We start from the raw sequence: 24198 nt of genomic DNA on the forward strand, positions 1-24198 counted from the left end.
CTTCCCTGGTCCAACACCTCAAAGCCACAGGACATGAGATTGACTTTAAAAATACCAGAACTATCGCCAAAACTGAACACCACAGCAGCAGAATAATCAGAGAAGCCATAGAGATAGAAAAACGCCCACACAGCATGAATAAAAGAGATGACACCTCCCGCTTACCAGCCATTTGGAAACCGCCCTCATGAACAAACGAGTACCCAACATGATAAATGACACCAGACCCACACCCATGAGGGCCACACAAGATGCCACCACCACACTTCCACGTAAAAATCAGACTCACACCCACACAGAAGATGAGACATGACCACAGACCAGAAGCCGCACTGCAGCTGCATCACTACCCACCTCAAACTCCTCTGAACCATACATGAAGCGAACTGACCCCCACCATGAAGATGTGGCACGACCACGAACTCAAGCCAAACGAACACAGACCCAGACCCCAAACTCAAAGCCATATTAAAACCCAAAATGCTACATCACAGCCACCCGCTCAGGACATCACATCAGAAAACTCAAGAAATTACACCTCAAGAACTCAAGAAGTCACAACACAGCAAATGACCCAGGATATCACAGCACAAGACCAAGGATACCACAGCAATAAATCTCACAAGGTCATCACACAACCCATTACCCAAGCTGTTACTACACAGGAGGCTAATCGAAAAGAGATCAAAACACAAAGCGACCCAGGAGATTACAACGCAAGACCCAGGATACCACAACAAAAGAACTCACAAGCCCATCACACAACCCATTACCCAAGCCGTTAAAACACAAGAGGCTAACGACCCAGGAGATGACAGCACAAGATCCAGGATATCTCTACAACAAAAGGCCATTACACAGCCCATTATACCAACATCAACTCCATCAACCAATCAAGAGGCTGCAGCACAGCCAACCAGCCCAGCACACCATCCCCCACCACTTGTATATATAGAGAGATGGCAGCTCCGGTCACACACTGCTTGCACTGGCACTAAGCCGAAAGCACCAGCCTGAAGATGGCGAGTGGGACCTCGCCGAAACGTTGCCTAGATACTTTGAATCTTACGCGGGAGAAAACCCGAATAACCAAGGATCCACATATATATACCCATGAAAACTTAAGAAAACATATATATATATATATATATATATATATATATATATATATATATATATATATATATATATATATATATATATATATATATATATATATGGATCTTTGGTTATTCGGGTTTCCTCCCGCGTAAGATTGGAAGTATCTAGGCAAGCGTTTCGATGAAGTCTCATTCATCATCTTCAGGCTTCTGTCTTCAGCTCTGTGCTTCTCAGAGTGATGTGAGCTTGCAGCTGCTTCTTCCTTTTAACTGCTAGTGGGGTGTGACTTGATTGGGTGGGGGCTTGGCTGTGTTCTGATTGGGTGGGGTGTGTTCTTATTGGTTGGGGTTTGGCTGTGTTCTGATTGGTTGGAGGGTTGGCCATGTTCTGATTGGCTGGAGGTGTGTTCTGTTCAGGTGGGGGCTTGGTTGTGCTCAGGTTGGTCTTAGTTACTGGGGGATTTGAGCTGGTGAGCTGTGATCTTGCTGTTTGGCTTTGAGTTCGTGGTCGTGCTGCATCTTCATGGTGGGGTCAGTTCGCTTCATGTGTGGCTCAGAGGGGTTTGAAGTGGGTAGTGATGCAACTGCAGTGCGGCTTCTGGTCTGTGGTCGTGTCTCATCTTCTGTGTGGGTGTGAGTCTGCTTTTTACGTGGAAGTGTGGTGGTGGCATCTTGTGTGGCCCTCGTGGGTGTGGGTCTGACCCCCACCATGAAGATGCAGCACGACCACGAACTCGAAGCCAAACAGCAAAATCACAGCTCACCAGCTCAAATCCCCCAGTAACTAAGACCAACCTGAGCACAACCAAGTCCCCACCTGAACAGAACACACCTCCAGCCAATCAGAACATGGCCAACCCTCCAACCAATCAGAACACAGCCAAACCCCCAACCAATAAGAACACACCCCACCCAATCAGAACACAGCCAAGCCCCCACCCAATCAAGTCACACCCCACTAGCAGTTAAAAGGAAGAAGCAGCTGCAAGCTCACATCACTCTGAGAAGCACAGAGCTGAAGACAGAAGCCTGAAGATGATGAATGAGACTTCATCGAAACGTTGCCTAGATACTTCCAATCTTACGCGGGAGGAAACCCGAATAACCAAAGATCCACATACAAATACCATGAGAACCTCAGAAAATATATATATATATATATATATATATATATATATATATATATATATATATATATATATATATATATATGCATGCTCACTAAGAAATGATTTTTCAATTGACCATTATAGCATTAGTATTTTGTATATTATTATTAACACGCTCTGATGCTAAGGAGTTCTACTCCCCCTCCCCATCTGAAAAGAAATCTGTTCCAAATGCAAAACACAAGCAGAGGAGTTTCAGTTTCAGAGCACCAAGCAACTTTAGTACAGAACAGTTGAGCTAAACCACGCCCAGGTTCATTGCTGTCTCCTTCTTGCTCACACAGCAAATACTGTTTCAGTTTCCAAACAGCCCTCAACTCTCTTACACACTGACAGGATGCTAATCAGATGAATACCGATGAATACTGTGGATAGAGGCAGAATTCCCCCTCCTATTTCCTTCCCAAAAACTAAGCCCGACCACATAGCTAGGAAACTATGTGGTCCGGCTTAGTTTTTGGCAAGGGAAATACTATATATAAAGGAACTTAAACGTGTCAAGAAAGTGAATGGGATAAGTAGGTGACCACTGATAAGCTATAGCTTATTAAAACTATACCATTACAGAATAATTTATTGAGAGCCATGTACATTCCCTACAAGGAGAAAAGAGTAGTAGAATTATACATGGTGTGTAAATTGCACTGGTTTCAAATAAAACGGTGTTTTGAAGTCTGTGCATATTCCTAGAGCATTGCATTTGTTTCACTAGGAAAGGACAGACCTGCCTTTGAAAATGTCTATTGAGATTCTTGCTCAAAGCAATTCCTAATATTTTTTTTACTGAAGGACCTCACAGCACAGGTTCCACTCTCCAATTCGCCTTGGGGAAAAGTTACTAAACTGAGCTGGGCTGGATTAGTAGTTGGATGGGAGATCACTAAGAAACCACGGGGATGTAGACCAGACTAAGAAATTAAAACAAAACAAAACAAAACAAAACACCACCCACCCCGGAACAAGAGTAGCTTTTTTAGTTTTGTATACTGCTATCACCAAATTCTGTGGACTTGTGCGTGTCCACACGAACATTCGCACTGGATCGTGGGGATCATTGCCTTTGCCTCCACCTCTCAGGACTCAGAGAAATTATTTCTCTGCTTTCCTTCCTTTTTTCCATAAGAGTCTGAAGCGAAGAAGAAGCGCCTGCTGTGTTGCGAGATCCCAGATGCACAAATCCAGACACGGTCACAACGGCCGAGATTCATACAGCGCAACTCGGGGATAACCCTAAAGCCAAGAACCTTTGCGCAGCCGCATTCGCACCCTCCGCGGGGCAGGACTGAACAGGTAGGGAAGACGGGAAACGAAAGGAAAAGGGTGAGCGCCTTCCCGTTTGAATGACGGCGCTTGCCCAGACTCGTTGCCCGACGAAGCAATGGCGTATTTCCCTTCCAGTCCGCCCGTGACGTCACTGGCCTGTTAGATCACCTGATACGCTGTTCAACATGGCTGCGGCCATCACGCTTGATGGCATCGGGAAGGAGGGGTTGCGCAGAAAATAGTAACGCTGTTATTTAGTTTGGTCCCCCAGGTGAGTCAGGCTGGAGGCGAGAACAGTTACCTCTTTTACAAGGCGGAGATCTGAGGGAACAAGGGGACCGTGAGAGGTCAAACTCCGAGACCGAAACAGGGACTTTCATGTCTGGGAAAGTTTTGCAGAGGCTGCTCTCATCAGAGGAGACGGCGCGTCCATCAGCAAATTCAGACGGGCAGAACTTCCCCTGTCGTTGCCTGCGTTTGCTGTGATGAAGGCGTGGCTTCGAAAAGTTTTGGAGGCCGCCAGACCCCAGTGAGGCATTCTTAATGTCAAGACTACAATATTCCTCCTTTGCCTTAGGTGTAGGACCACCCGGTCTGGCCTGCGGGAATCTGGACGACCACTAGATGGCGGCCAAGAGCCAGCGAAAAACGAGTCTTTGTGGGAGCTAACCAGTCTGCTAGAGTGAGAAGACTTATTTCAGAGTACCTGTTGAAGAAGTGGAAATCATGTGAATTGGATACATTTAGATCTCAGGAAGGATAGATGCCTGGACATTTTGATTTAGTGGGGAATTCTAGTTACTATTTCTCATAGTTGTAAAAATAATACTGCAAATGTTGTTTTGTACACAGTTTCCCAGCAGAATTAACTAAGTCTAAGTAGTTCTGCTGATTGAAATGAGTAGTATGTAAACAAGGATGTTTTTGCAAGTTATTGATTTTTGGTGCAGATTTTGGCAGAGTCACTTAGGATTTGGAAAGCTGGTAATTGGAATCTGTCAACAAAGAAACATTTCTCCACCTGCTTGATGAGAGTGATGAATTTGGACTTTTAAATCAGAAAACAGTTATTGTAGTTTCCTAGTTGGCTAAACTTTGGAGAAAGACTAAAGTTCTTTTTTTTTTCCTTTTTCCAAAATCTTTTCATTTTAGGAAATACATTATAAGCAACACCTGTATATGAAATATATTTAAAAATAGGAGCTGATGAATCGAGGTTTTGCCTTTTGAAGCAGGAAAATGTATCCATTTGGTAGGGAGGAAGCAGCATCCCTTGAACGACTCTTCTGGTTCTTCTCTGAATGTGTGCAAAGGGGAGACTGGGAACTGGCACAGGCCTGTGTCCCTCAGTTACAGCAGTTGCAGGATGATGGCTCTGAAAAGGTTGAAAAAATCCTTCATGCCCTAATAATCTGCCCTTCCCATTTGAGGTAAGTTATATTCAACCACAAATGGGTGAAAGTAGTGTGAAAAGAGGATTTCATCATTTATAACATGTAACAATACAATCCTGTACATGCATATGGACAAGTAATTCTTAATTATTTTCGGTGTGATTACTTGCAGGTAGATTTATAATTTACTACAGCCTGAAATTATTTTTCATGTTGTTCCATGTAGACCAGCTGAAATTTATTTTGAGTTTAATGTGCACATTGTGGTTAAAGGCAGAATGAAGTCTTTCTGATGCTTAGCACTAACATGAAATATTTTTCAGGAATTAAAGAAACTCCAGAGTTTTAAAACTGCTGGTGGTGCTTACACACTGATATTCACAAGATTGAATACTACTGCATGTTAGCTTTTAAATGGTTTACTACATTTTTGAGTATATAAAATTGGTGATTTATTGGAGCACATAGGGAAATAATTTTCCTAGTGGTTACTTTGGAAAAAATATTATTTTATTCTCAAAGTTAAACTGGATCATTTGCTATAGATTTCCTAAAAGTACAGTTATGGCAGATGGAAGAAGTCCAAGTGACTGGGGTTGTAGAAAGTTAGAGGAGGGAGATTACAGTATGTGCATATTTAGCTTGAGATGAAATTTTGAAAATTTGAGTTTTCTGGAATATTGTGTAATTCCTGCTGTGGTTGCAGCTTCAAACATGATTAAGAGTCTTTTTTTAAAAAAGTAAGCTTATAGTATGTAAATGTATTCTTGATTACATGTTATATTTGTAGGAGTGAATCAAAGCACAGTCCTCAAAAACTTGCTTGGTTTTGGCTCCTTGTATTGAAGGAATGGCTATCACACAAACAGGTAAAGAAAAACATTTTAGTCCTATGTAGAAAAATACTATGTCTAGTATAGAGAGAATTTTGCAGTAGCAATAAAATATAGGAATCATCTTTGGAGTAATTATAAGACATCTTAAGTCTTTCTTTCAATTACCCTAAGCCAAATAAGCCAACTAGTGCTGACTAGGAAGAAGCTTGGTAAATAATTCTGAACAATGCAAAGGAAAATGACTTGCAATCAAATAGGCACATTGCATTCTTTCTTACTTCAATAGAAAAAATGCTTTTCTTTTTTCTTTTTAAAATGCAGTTAGTGTAGTGGTTGAGGCATTAGGTTAGTACCCAGGAAACCATGGGGCCTGAGACACAATGCCAGCTGGGTAAACTTGCATCAGTCATTCTCAGCCCTGGGAAGCAGGGAATGGTAATCACTTCCAGAATCTTGCCATTTTCTTGTCCAAGAGTCTTGTCCAAGAAGTCACCAGGAGTCAACACTGATTGAAAGGCAAAAAAACCCTCTAATTAATTGCTATATCTCACTATACTCCTATAATGTAATTTTCATAAGATATGCTGTGGAATGTTTGTGAAGGTTCTCATATTTTTAAATTGTCTTGCTCCTGTTCATTGAAAATCAATCTAACCTGCAATTCCTGACTGTAAAGCTGCTATTCAAATTCACCTCTTGACTTAATGAGAAATTGAGCAGTTGTCTACATTAATTAAATAATCTGGGAGTAGCAAAAATAATTTCCCCAGCTATATGTGTAGCTAAAATCAGTGGAACCCTTGAGTCTGAGTCAAATGTTGGTTCAATAGCTGAAGGAGCAATTGCAAATAAAAATGCAGTCCATTTCTTTGGGGAAATATCACAGTAGTGGAATATTGCTAGGTGTTGTCAAAGTATGTAGCAATTCTTATTCGTAGTTGCTATTTTTTTCTTACATTTTCTTATCTGTTTTTTAATAATTCTAGAAAACTGTCCCAGCAGCTCTCCAAAGAGAAACAGAATTTTTGCTTCTTCTAGAAGAACTGGAAAAGGATGTCCCGTTTGTTGTTCTAAAGGTGTGGTTCCTTTTTAAGGATAACAGGTTGTTTCCAGTGCAGACATGTCTGAACACAGTATTTAGTGCATACAGGTTGGATGTGAATTCAGAATACTAATATAAGAATATGAACTTTGCTGGATAGACAAGACTGCCAATTAATGCAGTGTTACACTTACCGTACAAGTGTAAGTGACCAACCAAGGAAGCCTTCTATTGTCGGCAATGAGGACATCAGGATCCTCCCACGCATTTCTTTGAGGATCCATTGTTGAGAAATACAATGCCTCTGATACAAGAAGAAATTATGGCCACCATGCATATCACCAGCAATTGATAGTTCCCTGGATTTATCTCAACTTTTCAAACTGTTAGATAACATTATATCATGTGATAGTGACTCGTAGACCTTGACTGCACAATGTCAATAAGTAGTTTCTTTGATCTATTCTGAAGCTCCCACATTTCAGTTCAAACACAGCTCTAGTTAGAATTTTGAGAGAGGAAAAGAAATGTTTTTCTTTCCATTTTGTCTATTTGTGTAACATTACTTGTCCAATATTACTTATTACACATTTTCATATATACCAGATGCCAAAGGTTTTTTTTTGATGGGGAAGTTCTTTTAGCTTTTTGATCACTTCAATTGCCTTTTCTTTATATTTACTTTTAGTAGTTTTTCTTTCAAAGTGCAGTGATCAGAATTTCCAAATGTTGTTATACAATGGAATTGTGTAAAGGCATCATTATATTGACAGTTCCACTTTTTTTGTTGTTCCTTTTCTAATAATCCTCAACATGCCATTTGTCTTTGTCAACAGAAGCTCTATCCAAAGTTTTAATGTGAAAGATTGTTATGACAACTACATGGGATAGGCCATGAAATAACTGCTTACAAAATCAGGATGGCCTGATTATTGCCTCATTAGTTAGATTATCAAGAGAGGCCTTTTTGAATAGCCTCTCACAGCCAGAAGCTTATGTTCCTGGATTTTTTTCTGTGTCCTTTCCAGGTTATAAAATACTCTTCTCCTTTATTATACTCAGGAGAATATTCTTAGGAGAAAAGCAAACCTTACCTCTTTTATTAAGCATTTAATTGAATTATTTTAGTGTGACTAATTTTACCTCTGATTTTAATGGTATTGTTTTACTTTTTATGAATCATTTGTACTTTTAATTGGTGCAAGCTGGCTTAAATTTTGTTAAGACAGAAAAATGAGATTAAAAATTAATAATAGGAATAAAAAGATGGTGATAACTTCTAAAATGTGTGAATCAAGAACTGACGTTCTCTTAGTAGAATTTGGCTCCTTTCACATTTGGTTTTAATAGCAGATAATGCAAGAAACAAATGATACATCTCTTTCAATACAACACTAAAGGTCTTCATTAACATTATTTCAAGTTAACATGCTTCGCTCCAGCACCCAGTATTATGAAGCTGGGATGTCATATAGCTACTTAATTACTTGTAAGGATTTAAATCCTGCCTTTCCTTGTGGTTCAGATTTGTTTTCTCTTAACTATAAGGTAAATTGATCTGTGGGAGTGTGACAGGCCTGTGGCTATGGCTGAGGGAAAAAGCCAGTTTTGTGTAGTGGTTAAGGCATCAGGCTACAAACCAGAAAAACACCCTGCTACAGTGTTGACAGTGACACCACTTTCTTCTGGGTGTTTGTTTGATACCCAATTATTTATCCCAATATGCCTTACATCTAATCACAGTGCTGTTTTCTGCAGTGTGATATCCTGAAGGATTGAATTAAAATTTTCATTAATTCCAAGCCACTATCTGAATATTATAGTCTAGCACATTTGGATGGTGCCTAAGTCAGAAATACCATCCTATGAATATTGTTTGTGTTAAATAACAATGCAAGATTAGTAGAAGAACAAAGTGGTTCCCTTTGTAACACTGCTTGGTACCATGAAGATTTCTTGTGGTCCCAGAGGGAATCAAGTACATTTTCAAATCATATTTCTTTTTCCTCTTTGATTTTGTATCGGTACCTTTGAGAATAGGCAGACCAGAGGCAGCTGTATCATAATCATAATGCTGGACCAGGGAATTCAGCTAACATTATCAGCTGCCAAAGAAATAGGTGTTATATAGGTGATGGTTTCTACATGTCCTGAGGTGCTTTTTCAGGAGGCAACTGGACTTCCTTGTTTTCTTTTGAAGACGTTTCGCTTCTCCTCCAAGAAGCTTCTTTATCTCTGACAGGATAGTGGAGAATTGTACAGTTGCCTCCTGAAAAAAAACACTTTTGGGACAGCCATGACCTGGATGACTGAGAATCTCTACAGACTTTTGGTTTCTACATGATATGGGCTTTTCCTCATTTCTACTGAATAGATGCATTTGACTATTAACAGGTATTTGATATATTTTTCATATCTAATATATATTTATGAAACAAAATGTTCTTAGCTATCTATTTCCCACCCCCACTCCCCCTTTAGGAACTTTATGAAGCATTTGAAGACAACCATTTGTTGCATAGGAAACAAAGAGATGGATCAGTACAGAAATTTGGTGTGGAGGTGATGTCTACTCTTCAAAAAATGCTCTTGCAGGCTCCCCGGAAATTGCAATCCATTCTGGAACTTCTTCAGCGTGATTCTGTGGACTGTAGTTCTTCAGTAGTACAAAGTGGCTTGCCACAGAATGTTTTTGTCGGCTTTCTTTGGGATTCACTCAAAAGTTTGAAACGTCTTCATTTAAATCCAGAATTACTGGAGAGAGAGGGGAATAAAGTCACAGATGAAATCTATAACGCCATGAGTATGTTGAATTTGAAGATGGACAATCAGACGAGAGAACTAAGGCTCCTCTGCAGAGAACTTCTGGATGCTTGTTGGTTTGAGCAGAGTCCTCTTAGAGAGGAGAGGCTACTTGGCTGCATGTTGCGAAAAGGCAGCCATGCCTTGCTTAGTCTCTTTGGCAGTGTGTTTATTGAGAAGATGAAAGAAAAACTGTTGAGTCAAAAGTCACCAGGCAAAGGTTGGTGTGGTTGAATAGTCTGAGTTCTAACTGTACATTGTGGCTAAGGGGCATCATCCAGCCGTCGCCAGGGTTCAGGGTGGTCCCCACCCACAGAATTAATGCTGAAAGGCTGAAGAATCGGCAGCTGTTATTGGAATATTAGAGTCCACCATTCAATGAGCAGGTGGAGAGCTGGATGACAGGAAGGGTTTGATGATGCCACAGGAAAAGCTGGAACTTATTTTTTTCACCTATTCTTTTTTTTGGGAGGGGGGAGGAGGATGGAATTAAGGATGGAATAGACAGGAAGTCATTTCAATTTCTGTGCTATATCCCCACCACCACCAAAAAAACAAACAAAACCCAACTCAAAATCATGTCTCCAAAATTTGGGGACAAAATGGCTGGATTTCTATAGCACAACTTTGAGATTGCTTTAGATTAGAAATTGATGCATTCTACCTCCCAGAGTTTATCCACTTCCATTCTTATTTTAGTAAGGAAAAAAAAAACAATTTCAAGGGGACGACCATAGTATGCTGGGTAGAATTTCATGAAAGCTATGGGTGTCCATACCCGATACAATAATTTGAAGAGGACTAAACACTGGTCCTTTAGGCTGGGTAAGAAGATCAGTTGCTGGTCTAATGAGGAATAGTGCATAAGGGTGGTTTCATCCATTTATTGACAGCTAAAACTTGTGTGTAGAACATGGGTATCAAACTCGCAGTGTCACACCATCACATGACGTAACATGATTTTCCCCCCCCCTCTTCGCGGAGCTGGAGAGGGTGTGGCCTGTGTGTGATGGCATCCTGGCCCACAGGTCGCGAGTTTGACACCTAGTGTAGAATAAGTCACAAATCATCTTTGTCACTAACGTTGTTGATTGACAATACAGAACTGAATGTAGTAGGAAAAGGACAGCGGCTCTTCTTATCCCTGCCTTTTGTGTTTGGGCAAATTGTGTCTTATGCCATTGCAAGCACCAAGACTTTAAAAAGAATTCCTTTCACTGGTGGTTTAAGTCTTCTGTATCTTGGCTATATGTGAAACTAATCATTATACTTCTGAACATTTCAGGTACACCTGAACATCCAGATGCTGAACGGGTAGTGATGGCATTGTTCTTGGATCATGAGCAGGCTTATTCTTGGAAAGCTGCTTATTTCTACTATCTTAGCAGCAACAAGCACTTTTTGGAACAAATTCTGGTAAATTCATAATGAGACGTGTGAAACGTTGAATAAGTTAATTGTGTAAATAGTACTATTTCAGAACTAAATCTGTCCCGAGATATTTTGCTGCCTGAAGCAAAAAACAAGATGGCGCACTTAATTCTAGGAACCAGTGGGACTTATAATTTTTAAGACTAGAAATGGGTCAGCATCTTCCCATGTTGGCTGTTTGGCATGACCCAGATTGGAAAAAGAACAGCCTGGAGTTCTCTGGCATAAATTATTCCAGAATTGTTCAATCTTGCACAGCCCTAAGGTGGATACTCATGGACTCTGCTCCATACAAGTAGACACATGTCTGTAAATGAGTCCCTGCCCACCATAATCTCCTGTACTCCTGTAGCCATTTCAAAACTGCTCAACAGTATGCTTTCCCTGGATTATATTCATTCAGAATGTTACACTGTTTTTCCACCAGAGTCATCTTTAGATCTTCCATTATTATCCATTGATGTAAGAATACCATGCAGTTCTCTCCATTCTGTCCAGTTTTTCTGTTTTCATCCATACTCTTGCAGACGATACCAGTTTATACTTTTATGAATAAAAGAGATCAACTGTACATCAGAATGTATGAATTTGATTTTATCTACGGGGAGTTTTCTGGCATACTAAACCTATATGTTCACCTTACAGCCATACTTCCAGCATTCCATAGTCATAGAATAAAGAAGTCATTTCCCCCCCACTATAGATTACTGCATTAACTTTACTGAAAAGGGAAGATTTCTCAAGCCTCAGCAGATTACTGACACAGGAATTCAGCTACCTCAGTCGCCTCCTGATATTGCTTGGTTGGACGCAGTGCTGCAGCTTAGAATCGGCAAAGATGCTGCTGGAGACCCTACACAAATCTCAGGCAAGTCAGACATCCCTGTCCAAAGCACATTTCACTCTCTTGACCCTAGTTTGTTTCTCAAAAAAGAAGTCAGAGAGTGCTCATGTCCTTGTTTTTGGAACAAGGATTAAAGAAGATAATTTCTCCCCTCCCCTTTGTTTTTTAACAGGGTTTCTACAATGACTCTGTATTAAAAGACTTCTGTGATGGGTTATGTGCCCAGGTGGAGGTTCTTGAGTGGTGTATACAGCAGAATAGGTAACACAGCATGGGAGTATTTGGCTTAATTTTTTGGTGAAAGATCTTCCCCCACAGTCAAACTTATTGGTGTTGAAATACAATGACAGTACTATCCATTAATGTGTGCATGCTTGGCCTCTGGCTGTAGCTGTGAATGGAAAGGATTAATAGCTGTCTCTGGATTTATTTGCAATCTTTACCATTCTCATCTGTACTGTTTTATTAGAGTAGATACATCCATTCCTCTATGCATCCATTCAGCTATGCTGATTTAATTGTTCTATTTCTGTTATCTATGGAGGTGTCTATCTCCATCATTGCTCACTTTTGTATCCTATATGTACTGTGATGGGGTCAACCTTTGGTGCAGTTGTATCACAGAGTTAAATGGTTGGTGAATCATATGTACTCCGTAGGCTCCTGCTAGTGAACTTTGGAGAATTGCAGTATTTTATTTATTTGTTAAATTTATTTGCTGCTATCTCTCCATGGGCCTGGTCTGGTATATATGGATCTGCCTTTGTCCCTAAATTTATCTGCATTCTTCATGTTGCTTAAATTGTTCTTGAAGCTAAGGGCTAAAAAAGACACTGCACAGACTAACTAAATTCAACTCTGGGCATGTTGTGTATCTTTATCTAGAAAAAAACCCAGATGTGAAACCAGCATTTGGTGATAGTCAAACTATGCTTACTTTCTTCTATAGTAATTGCATCCCGGAAAACATTCTTCTGCAACATCTTCACAGTTTGGAGTGCCATTCTTCCCTTTATCTTCTGTACCAACTGACAGACCTCTTGACCTTGAATGAGGAAGCAGTAATTGAGCTTTTCCAGAAAACTCCAACTGAGTACACAGAAGTTCAGGGTAAAATATATAATTGTAAATAGTAATGCTTTGGCCAGAATTTCTTCTTTATGTTTAGTACTGATTCCCTTGTTTTGAAGTTGTGCTGCTCATCTTGGCTTTGCTATGGCTTTTTTGAGGATTTCTTGAATTTGGAAACACTAGCTTTGGCTGGTGAAGGATGGTGGAAGATAAAATATAGACTTTCCTGCTTTGAAATCAAAACTACTTCTCCTGTTGCACAGAAGAAAACCAAAAGAACATTCAGTCCCTGAGATGAAGAATCAATGGTTGTAGGATTTTGTCTTAAAACTATCAACTTATTAGCTATCAGTTGTTGAGTCTTAAAAATCATGCATGCCAATGTTAACTAATGGTTGGTTTTGTGTGTGTTCTCTTTTATTTTAGATTCAGCAGTGATGCCAGATGTCCGCCTTTTGAGTCAACAGCACAATCTAACTCTTTACCAGGCATTTTGTGCCATGAAGTATGCCATCTATGCATTGTGTGTGAAAGCACACAGAGGTTCAAATTGTAGGCACTGTGCAAGCTACTTTGTCACTGAGCTCCCTAATGAACTTCTGGAGAAGAATGAATTTCCCACTCAACCTTTCTATCCAGGTCTTGTAGAACCAGTAATTAAATTTTGTGCTGCTTTTTTATTCATTCTGCCTTTAGCTCTTTTTGAAGTGAACTTTTTGTTTTGAATGGCTTTGTTCAGAATTTTATTCAGTGAGAACTTGGGGCTAGTCATTACTAATGTTATCTATTATTCTAGTATTACAGCACATTCTGATGATAACATTGGATAGCAATAGCACATAGATTTATATACCACTTCATAGTGCTTTACAGCCCTCTCTAAGCCGTTTACAGAGTCACCATATTGCCCTAAAATGGCTCCTCATTTTAGTGACCTTGGAAGGATGGAAATCTGAGCCAACCTTGTGCCAGAATCGAACTCCTGGCAGTGAGCAGTGAGTTAGCCTGCAATACTGCATTCTAACTACTGTGTCCACAGCTCACTTGTACACTGATATTGTACTTCCTTTCCTTTATCCAACTGTTGTATTTGTGGAATGTGCAAAGTTTTAGGGAGAGACACTAAATTATACAATTAGAGGATAACCACATTCTGCAGAGAAAATATCATGGATCACCTTACTTGTTGCATTCTCTATTTGGATGACACTATTTAGCCCAACTTTCCCCAACCTGGTGCACACCAAGTGTATTAAAATGGCAATTTGTAGATTCCCAATCTCTAATCAATTATAAATCTCTACTTTAAAAGGTATGGGCATTTCTATAAAAAGGTCCAACATTAAGTTTTTTACGTTTAGAAGAGACCCCTGCTTGGCAGAAAATATAGTTTATAAGAACAGTAGAAGAATCAGGTGCTTAGGGCTCAGATTCTCCTGAATTTCAGAACATTCTCCATGATATTGAGCTCAGCTTCTCCCACTACAGCTACAGTCCAGCTCCCAGAGTACAACTAGGAAGGTTCTGCAGTTTAGCCTTTCACTTCCTTATGAATAATTCTTAATCTCAAAGCTGTATTTGGGCTAATAGTGCTTATTTAGCTTAGTCCACATAATATACCGTATATCTCCTTCTAGGATCCCCAGACTGTGGAATTTCTCTCATATAAGATAGAAAGTGAGGAAATGAGTATAATGTTTGTTAATCACAGAGAACTACATTATGGGAAAGTCAGCCAAAAAAAATTCAGCTATTCTCAAACAGAATTGTTGATTGGAGAGAAATACTGAATCTGTTCACTTAATTGTTTTGTCTTCACAGATACAAATTATGCAGCTCTCTTTCCTCACTATCTCTCTAAGTGTCAGAATTATTTAAGAAGCATACCTGCTCCTCTCAGGTTGGAACTCCTGGAAAATATATTCTCTTTACTCTTTGTTTATTCAAGTGATCTGTATGGTGACAGCCCACAAGAAGAAGATAATGCAGAAGATGGCGGCTTCAGGAAAAAAAGCCGTTTGGGTAAGAGAGCAGAGCGTTGTGCTAGCCAAGATTCATCCACCTCACCAAGTCCTCAGCACTCTGTCAGTCCTGAGATGACAGCCCATGCGCCCACTTCCTCCGCACCTAAGAGCAGCCAAGCGTTATTCAATTTGGAATCAAGCAACAGAAATTGTGGTTCCTTTGGGCTGAGCTATTTGGATTTGAAACACTTCACCAGTAATATCTGTGGATTTCTAGTGGATGAGAAAGCCTTGGAAATGTTTCTCAAAATGCTCACGGAGCATCTGAAAGAAATTGAGGATTCTTTTGTGTGGGATTCAAGACACATCCCTACGATGGAACTGGCTTTGCTAGATAGCTTGAATTTATCTATAAATAGGGAGAGCTTTAACAGCCGTATGCAACAGTTTTCCAGGTATCTTTCTGAAGCGCAGTGGCGGCACAGAATAGCGCTCAGCAACAAAAACACAGGTAAGAATTATTAAGAGATTTCATACATTCTTAAACTGTCCAAAAGGATAGGTGCTTCTCTTGGCGACAGTTTAAAATGAAACAATTTTATATCCTTCTGTGGAGAAAGTCAAGAAATAGGTGCATATACAGGTGAACCTACAAAAGTAAAATTGATTTGGTAAAGAACATGGAGAAGATACAGCAGTGTGATGTATTTCTATTGCATTACAAAATGTTATCTCTCCTGTGTAAGCCTTTAAACCTATTGTGTGATGTACCCCAAATATTGGGGCTGATGTGTTATGATAGTTTGTTTTGTCTTCCCCAAGCATACCTGAGAGAAATATACTTGAATGTAACCAAGTTTTAGAAGTATCTGAAAAGAAGACAGCTGTAAATCATGAGGTATTCCTTGGTGCAAGCCTGATTATGATGAGTTTTCATTCTTTTGGCTAAGTTGCATCTCATGATGCAGCCATATTTCTGCTTTAAACAAAGAAACTATAAGGAAAATTACTAAAATATAGAGCAAAAGTCTCAATATTTATTTCTTTTTTTTTTTGCTTTCATCTAACATATGTTGTGATAAAACGGCAATTATACAACAACTTAATGGTGTTTTTGCAGGTAGTTGTCGTGGTCCAACTAGAATAAACTATAGTTTAACCAAAGCATCCTTGAAAAAGCACACTCAGTCTCCAAGACAAAAGCCAGGTAAAGTGGTAGAAATAGCTATGAGTCTTATATCACCGTCGCAGATGTACTGCTGCTTCTGCTAGTCAGAACCTCATGGCTCTATGACAGGGCCCCCCAAACTTGACAACTTTAAGACTTGTGGACTTCAACTGCCAGAATTCCTCAGCCAGCTATGGCAGTTGAAGTCCACAAGTCTTAAAGTTGCCAAGTTTGGAGACCTCTGCTCTATGAGATTCTGATCATTTATCTATTCTATATCTCTGTAGTGAATGAAGATGGCCTTGGAGCTACCAATGCCATGATCAAATAAATGACACTTTTGCCCAGGCTAAGAAAATGACTTCCAAAAACACCTTAGACCAGAGGTCTCCAATCTTGGCAACTTTAAGACTTGTGGACTTCAACTCCCAGAATTCTCCAGCCAGAATAGCATAGCTGGCTGGAGAATTCTGGGAGTTGAAGTCCACAAGTCTTAAAGTTGCCAAGTTTGAGGACTCCTTCCTTAAATGGTCCTCCTGTCTAATTCTGATGAAGATAAAAGAGGGCGTAAACTAGACACAGAAACCTTGCAAACCTAAAGCTTTTGCTAAACCTACTTTTATTAGAACACCCATAATGAAAGGCTGTTGCAAGCTTCAATGTGCTACTTTTTCTCCACCTTTTAACTTCATAGAAATTGGGGGAGGGGCCCTGTCCTACTGTCTTTCAAGACCATATTCTTTATTCACTACAGTATCTTATGACCCATGCTGGTTTATAATTGCAATCTTAAACTGGGGGTAGATAAGAAAAATTATATTTAATATTCACTGTAAACCTAGGTGCAAAGACAAATAAAATTTAAAAAGTAGCAGATGCTTCCGAATAGACTCTGTAGATCTAAAATCTTGGGGTCTCCTATCTTTCTAGCTGTCATTCAGCAAAAGATTCTGATTAATCCAAACTACCAGAATAGCTGGGTTGGAAATACTGTTCAGCAAGAAAGAACTTGCTTTGTCCAAAACAACCAACTTGTGTTTACTGCAGCTGAATTTTTAAAATGAATTTGCTTCTTAAAATTAAGAAAATTGCCATTTAGTCCTGCAGTGATTAAAGAACAGAGTGGGAACTAGTCATGATTCTATTTGTATAATTATATTAAAATGAATGTAATATGGGAGAACAAAGTCCTCCAAATGTAAGCTAAGCTGTTGCTATAAAACATTTTGTTTAAAGGCAGACTATTTTAAATGTTCCTTCTGTGTTATATCCTGCATTTGCACAGTCGAGACTAATATCGGATATTTTGGGCAATGGCTGTGCTGTCATGAAGTTAATATATGAGGCCTGGGTGTACAAATTAGATAAATTGTATAGAATATCCTAACACAAAGCAACTTACAGTACTCTGCATTCAAGTTCTCTAAGCTAGCCCAAGGTAATATAAGAATTTCTCTAGACTGGATAACCTTTAGTTTTATCACTCATCTCTCAATTAGTCTGTAGATGCTGTAATGAAAATAAAAGGATATGCTTCCCTCAACTTTTTCTCTTTATTTTTTTTCCTGCTTCAGAACACAAAAGAACTTCAAACCCATCACGGGAGAGCTCCAGCAGTGAATTAAGTGTCACCAGCACACCAGGTATGGAAGAGCTTTCTTGGTCACGGAAACCCACGTTGTTTCTGTCTCAGGAACCTTAAGTAAGCTTGTAAAATCTTCAAATGTGTTTTACAAAATACCTCAGGTTTACACATTAAAGCAACCCATTCATTTGCAGAGTTCGTACAGTTGCTTTGAAAGGAGGACTTTCCAATGGCAGCTTTGGTTTCTAAATTATGGCTGAGTTCTTTTTCTTCTGTAAATGCTTGTAAATTTGTCAGTTCAGTTTTCAATCTGTTTTGATATTGTGGCTTTCAAATATACAATTAACAGATTAATTGATTGGTTGTTGTTTGGTTGATTGATTGATTCATTCATTCATGCTATGAAAATAGCAACTGTAAAGAGTGACAATTCTACTGTATAACTAATCAAAACAAAAAAAAATTACCTTTTCCCATTATATTTTGCAACCATCTGATGACATCAAGGATTGTTCTAAAACCATTCCTCCTTGTATTGATATTTTTCTTGGAGAAGGAAACCGATCCTAATAATGTGTACAACATTTTTTGTTGGTTTATTTTTAGAAGGCAGTGCTGGTGCCTCCTCTGACTGTAGTGATGCAGAATACTGGATAAAGCCTCCAGAGAATTCCCTCATCCCAGCCATGCTTTCCCCACCAGAATCTCTTCTTGTTGCATGCATCTTGAAAGGAAATTACGTCGAAGCTCACCAGGTAATGGCACAGAATCTCAAGTCGACAGAAACCAGTTGGATTCCTGAATATTGCTATAAATTTCTACTCTCTCCACAGAGCCTTTAGAAATTAATATCCCATTATCTTGATCTACTTCTTGTGCATTATGTACTCCAAGCAGTCTCTGGAGAATGTATTGTTTTCATCCTGAATATTGCTATAAATTTCTACTCTCTCCACAGAACCTTTAGAAATTAATATCCCATTATCTTGATCTACTTCTTGTGCATTATGTACTCCAAGCAGTCTCTGGAGAATGTATTGTTTTCACCCTGCTAATTGAGAAAAGTGAGATGTATTTTTGTCAGAATGTGTATTCGATGGCAGAAGAACGATCTAAATCTTTATTTGGTTTCAAAATCTAATCCAAAATTAGTCTTACCATTTTAGTTACCCCTGGATTGGCATTGTTCCTTTAGAGAAAATAATAGTGATTTGTCCATTCAGATAAGCAATAATTTCTTGAAGTTTTAAAAAGATTTTTTTTTAAATGTTACAATAAAATTAAAGGCAATTGAGGAAGATTGAATTATTACCCAGCAGAAATTTCTTTATTTGGCTTATCAGACTGCCTTATAAAATTTCTTTGATTATATCCTTCCAGATAAATTATTAGAAAGTTTTATTGGAATAAAATTGAGTTCTTGTTTTTTTTCTGTCAAAAATTAAATATATTTTAAAATCTTACTTAACAAGCATACGTTGCCTCTTAACTCTGCAATATCAGGTTGCTATTATGTTTGATTTGGAAACGTCTGCTTCCTACGGTGAACTAATTTTCCTGGAGCGTTACCAAGAAGTGATTGGGGAGCTAGCAAAAGTGGAACACAAGATTGAACATCAGTCATCGGAGGGATCTGGAAACCTAAAACAGTCCGGCAGTGGCCGTTCCACTCTACAAGCGATTGGAAATGCAGCAGCTGCTGGTAAGATTTGGCTATTCATTTTAAGAAATGAAGCCCTGGAAAATGAGGCTTCGCATACATATGTATGGTACACATGTAACTTCTACAAAATTAAATTTCGATTTGCTATATATTGTATTTGAGATGGAAAGATAAAGTTAGATAGCTAGTGGGCCGTATGTTGCCTGAATGTTGAATCTCTTTCTCTCCCTGCAATTGATTATAGAAGACAGATTTGGGATATTGTGAGTATTGTAGTAAAAAAGAGTTTTAGTTCTCTATACAGTGATATACGGTATTCATCGTTAATTGATTCCGGGAGGCATGATGAGAATCAAAAAAGATGAGTACCAAACAAAATTTTCTCATAAGAAATAATGTAGTCAGTCACAGCTGACACCAACAAATTCTAGCTTGTGCAGTGACTACCAAACAAACAATTAGTACCAGGACAAAATTTACACATCAAAATGAGTTACATACCAAATTCGATGAGTTTCGGAGCAGTTGAGTACTAAGGTACCACTGTATGTTAGGAGTTATAGTTCAAGCATGTTTTCTCTATCATTGGTGTCTGTTTCTCATTTTTTTCTACTCACCTTCGGTGTATATATTGTATATGTGCATGCAAAGAATAGTAATAGACAAACCAAAGCAAATCAAAGCTTTGGACCAAATTCAGACTGTAGATTGTTGCTATTGGAATTTCCTGGTTTTCATCCCCTATCCACACCTGCCATAAGATCAAAGAAATCCCTGAATGTGCTTGAAATGGGAGAAGTTCAATAAGGAGTTGGAAACTGAAGAAATCCAATGGTACTGTCTTATGTATGCAAATTTCTACACTGATAAGACTTTTCTAGGTCCAAGATTTTACAACTGGCAAGACAGATTTCCATCTTGCTAATGAAAACAGAAAAATGAAAAGCAATGGTTATGCTCTGCTCAGTTTCAGGTAAAATCACAATAAGCATCAGAAAAATTGCATGCTCCTGAAGTTAGGCAAAGTGGATGGAAAACCTAAAGAAGGCTTTAGGACTGAAAACCTGTAATAAGTTAAGTCCCAAATCCTTTAACGCAACTTTCATTTTTGGCTTCCTAAGGGATGGTGTTTTACTCCATTTCGGATGTTACGGATAAGCTGCTTGCCCCTTCAGAAAGGCTTGAACCCGTGCTCCAAGAGAACTTCTGGACTAGTAGCACCCAACTGGAATGTACCGACCCTTTGAGTAATGTTCTGGAAGACCTTTGTCCCTCTGCTATGGCCATATTCGATTTGGCAAGTACTCAGTGCAATTTATGGAAAACCTGCAAGCAGCTGTTAGAAACAGCAGAGAGAAAATTGCAGAATAGCCTTGAAATCAAAGGTAAATTTCCCTATTCTGTTTAGTGCTGGGGTATTTTAAAAATTCAAAGAAGCCAGGAGAACAATGGTGAAGTGTGTATATAATTCTACTAATATATCTTCTTCCTGGGTTGTCATCCTATATCTTAATAACAGCCAGAAGACTTGATTCCATTCACCAGAATCCAGATGGCTTGAAAGGTTTCCCAGCAGTTCTCCAGCAAATAAGTAAAATTATCAACATACCACAAGGACAGCCCAAATCAGGTAATTGTTTTGCTTTGTGTCATCAATTTATTCACACATGTACTGTTCTCCATTCTTACACTTGTGTTCTGGCACCTCTTCCTAAGGCAGCTCATCGGGGCCACTTTAAGAGCCATGGTGGTGCAGTGGTTAGAATGCAGTACTGCAGGCTACTTCTGCTGACTGCTGCTTGTCTGCAAATTGGCAGTTTGAATCTCACCAGACTCAAGATTGGCTCAGCCTTCCATCCTTTCCCAGTTCGGTAAAATGAGGACCCAGATTGTTGGCAATATGCTGACTCTGTAAACTGCTTAGAGAGGGCTTTAAAACACTGTGGAGTGGTATATAAGTCTAAGTGCTATTGCTGTTTAAGTGACCATCTTTTCATGAATGAAGATATTTTTTTTTGCTTCCTGTTTTTCATTGCTTTTCATGAGGATTTCTTTTTATTGTATTCATTGTGTAATTCCTTTGAATTTAGTTTCACTTCTGTTTTTCTTTTTTATTGCTTTTACAGTATGTAAGATTTGTGTAATCAATATTGCTAGATAATTTTGAAATGCTAGGAAAAGTGAGATGTAAACACAGGTATCCATAGTTAGCCATTGGAATGGAAAAATGATGTGTTCTGTAATGTCGCAACACAACCCCTGCCCTTTCACTCTTGTGTTCTGATGCCATATACAAGCATTTAAATTTTGGAGATTGTGTTGCATTGTTTTCCCTGCTCCTGTAAAATTCTGTCTGCTACCAAAAAAAAAAAGGCAAAAAGAAGATTAAAGGCGTTCAGCTAAACTGATTTGTAGAGTCTTGGTAGAATGCAAGTCCATGTATATTAAAATATCCCATTTTATATATATTATGTTGCAGATCTCTCATTTTATTAATCAATTACGTTTAGGCTTATATTATAGGAAAGTTTGGGAAAAAAATCCATCATTTCACCCCATTCATGACATTTAATTTCTTTCATGAGTTTTTACATAGATGTTTAGTGTTACAAGTGAGACTGAAATATTTATCTTAATAAATTTTCCTATTGTTTCCTAACAGAAATTTCTGATGAGAAAATAAGTTGTCATTTCCACTGCAGCATTGTGGATTTGCTGCAGACATGTTACCCAGATCTCACTGCAGACTGTATTACTAATCAGCTTGTTTTGTCACAACACTTGGATGAAATCCTGCAAAATCTGGCACACGTAGACAATTTTTCAGGTACATCTGTGGGTGAATTACTTTTTTTTTTTCCTCATGAATGTTTAACTCTATTATCTGGCATGAAATGTATTTAGATTTATGCCTCACCTGCACGATGCTCAAGGCAGTTTCCAAAAATAGATTTGCAGTTAAGATGGGATTTAACATTTCAAACAATAAAGGAACTTTTAAATCCTTGAAATATAAAAATATAGATACAATAGCCGTTCCTTAATTCTTTCAGTTCAGTATTACCACAAATGTGGGAGATTTCTCTTATTGATAGAAAGAGTTGGATTTCTCAGATCTGTAATTTGTTTTTACAGACTCCAAAGGAAACATGCTTGCTTCTTTGGTAGAACAAGCTTTTCTGAAATCAGCAGAACTAGAAGCACATCCAATTTGCAGTCAGATCAAACATCTTCTAAAAATCTTGGACCAATACTCTGTGACTATGCCGGAGGGCTACAGACAGACTGCCTATCTACAAACATTTTTTGATTATATTAACAAATTGGCTGCCATTATATTTCGAAGCCTCACAGGTGAGAGATTTCACCCTATTGAAGCAAGGTATGTAGGTTTAGTTCAAGAGAATCCACTTTTAGTAATGAAAGAAAGCAGATCAATGAAGAGTGGATAAAAATAGCATATTAATAGGAACTTTAAATGATTGCATTCATATTTGCCTATATTTGAGTTCTCACTGAACTATTTAGCTATTTTAAGTATATTTTATTAAGATAGAGAGTAAAAACTATAAACTAATTTGCAGATGCGTAACAGAAATTGGAATACTGTAAAAAGATCATAATAAATTCTCTGCATTTCTGCATGGCAAGAGATGTGGAAGATGGATTTGGGGACATACAATGAAACAAAGTCCAACCGATACATTATTTTTTTGTAAATACCTGGTTTTGCTTCTAGATCAGTCTGCAGAGATCCAAGTTGGAAATCCATTCATTTTGCTCCAACAAAGTCCATCTCATTTGCTATCCCAGCTTCTATTTGAGAAACAGATTGCCCCTGACAGGTAAGGATCTTTCATTTACCTGCTGAACATGCTTCTTTGGAAATATTACAGCTAGTTCTTGTTCACCAGCTGCTTCGGAAAGTGACTATTATCAAATGGCAGCAATAATAAAACCATGGTAAATGGTAGTAAAAAAAATTTTTTTCCCAACCAATATGCACAATTGTGCTCAGATTTGTGCACCTGACTACAATGCATACTGGACTGGGATTCCTTCTGGCATAGTACGAGAGAACTTTATCTGAATGAGACAGCAGCAACCAGCAATCTTTGCAGCATATCTCTCTGTCTCTGTCTGTCTGTCTGTCTGTCTCTCTCTCTCTGTTGCTCTCTCTTGTTTTCCACTGACATAAAGTCCAAATAGTCCTTGTTCATTGATTTAACAACTAAAAGTTATGATCGTGCCCAAAAACGTGATTTATGATTGGGCCTTTCACTTACAACCATTGCAGCATTCTTGTGGACACATGATCAAAATTCAGGTGCCTGGCAACTGACTTGTATTTATAACAGTTGCATCATCACATGATTGCCATTTATAATCTTCCCAGGGGGCTTCTGACAAGCAAAGGGAAGGGGAAAAGCTGCATTCACATAATAGCTATGTGATTCATTTAACAACTATGATGATTCACTTAATAACTGTTAAAGTGGCAAAAAGTTGTAGAATTGAGTGTGATTCAGTTAATGACTGCATTGTTTAGCAACAGACGTTCCAATCCCAGTTTGTGGTCATAAATCGAGGATTGCTGTAACTTTGTTTTAACTATTGTAAATATTAATATACGGTTTTCCTGTATGGGATCTGAACAAAGTAATTTATACATGTCCTAGTATATAATCCTCAAATGTAGAATCGAGACTAAAGAATTGAGATTGTGTTATTTGGAGGTAATGCTGGTAGATGCTATGATAAAAGATAAAATATTTTTCGAAGTCTATTTTTGTATACAAGGTAAATTTAGGGATTATAGCAGAGAATATCAAATGAGTTCATAATTAACATACATTATTTATAGCA

General features: G+C 38.5%; 1 protein-coding gene across 3 annotated transcripts in view; it reads left to right on the top strand.

The window, feature by feature from the left end:
- The first annotated feature begins 3682 nt into the window (after nucleotides 1-3682).
- The window catches only part of ZFYVE26 (zinc finger FYVE-type containing 26), a 53144-nt gene continuing 32628 nt past the window's right edge, over nucleotides 3683-24198 (top strand). Inside the window, exons 1-21 of one of the 3 annotated variants that reach the window (XM_087951574.1) lie at nucleotides 3703-3803; nucleotides 4110-4214; nucleotides 4685-4962; nucleotides 5717-5795; nucleotides 6749-6838; nucleotides 9286-9826; nucleotides 10892-11022; nucleotides 11741-11905; nucleotides 12054-12142; nucleotides 12831-12991; nucleotides 13379-13591; nucleotides 14774-15427; nucleotides 16037-16123; nucleotides 17659-17727; nucleotides 18276-18424; nucleotides 19173-19371; nucleotides 20454-20717; nucleotides 20852-20962; nucleotides 21995-22159; nucleotides 22468-22686; nucleotides 23072-23177. In XM_087951574.1, the coding sequence (XP_087807700.1) occupies nucleotides 4772-4962; nucleotides 5717-5795; nucleotides 6749-6838; nucleotides 9286-9826; nucleotides 10892-11022; nucleotides 11741-11905; nucleotides 12054-12142; nucleotides 12831-12991; nucleotides 13379-13591; nucleotides 14774-15427; nucleotides 16037-16123; nucleotides 17659-17727; nucleotides 18276-18424; nucleotides 19173-19371; nucleotides 20454-20717; nucleotides 20852-20962; nucleotides 21995-22159; nucleotides 22468-22686; nucleotides 23072-23177 (3683 nt within the window). In that variant the 5' untranslated portion in view covers nucleotides 3703-3803; nucleotides 4110-4214; nucleotides 4685-4771. Of the gene's footprint in view, nucleotides 3804-4109; nucleotides 4215-4235; nucleotides 4317-4684; nucleotides 4963-5716; nucleotides 5796-6748; nucleotides 6839-9285; nucleotides 9827-10891; nucleotides 11023-11740; nucleotides 11906-12053; nucleotides 12143-12830; nucleotides 12992-13378; nucleotides 13592-14773; nucleotides 15428-16036; nucleotides 16124-17658; nucleotides 17728-18275; nucleotides 18425-19172; nucleotides 19372-20453; nucleotides 20718-20851; nucleotides 20963-21994; nucleotides 22160-22467; nucleotides 22687-23071; nucleotides 23178-24198 lie in introns of those variants that run through there. The other 2 variants (XM_026671150.2, XM_087951575.1) reach the window with 2 other exon arrangements.

This window comes from Notechis scutatus, chromosome 1, assembly GCF_049901735.1.
Source record: "Notechis scutatus isolate UNSWTSFEM ecotype Mainland chromosome 1, rNotScu1.2, whole genome shotgun sequence".
NCBI classification, from domain to species: Eukaryota; Metazoa; Chordata; class Lepidosauria; order Squamata; family Elapidae; genus Notechis; species Notechis scutatus.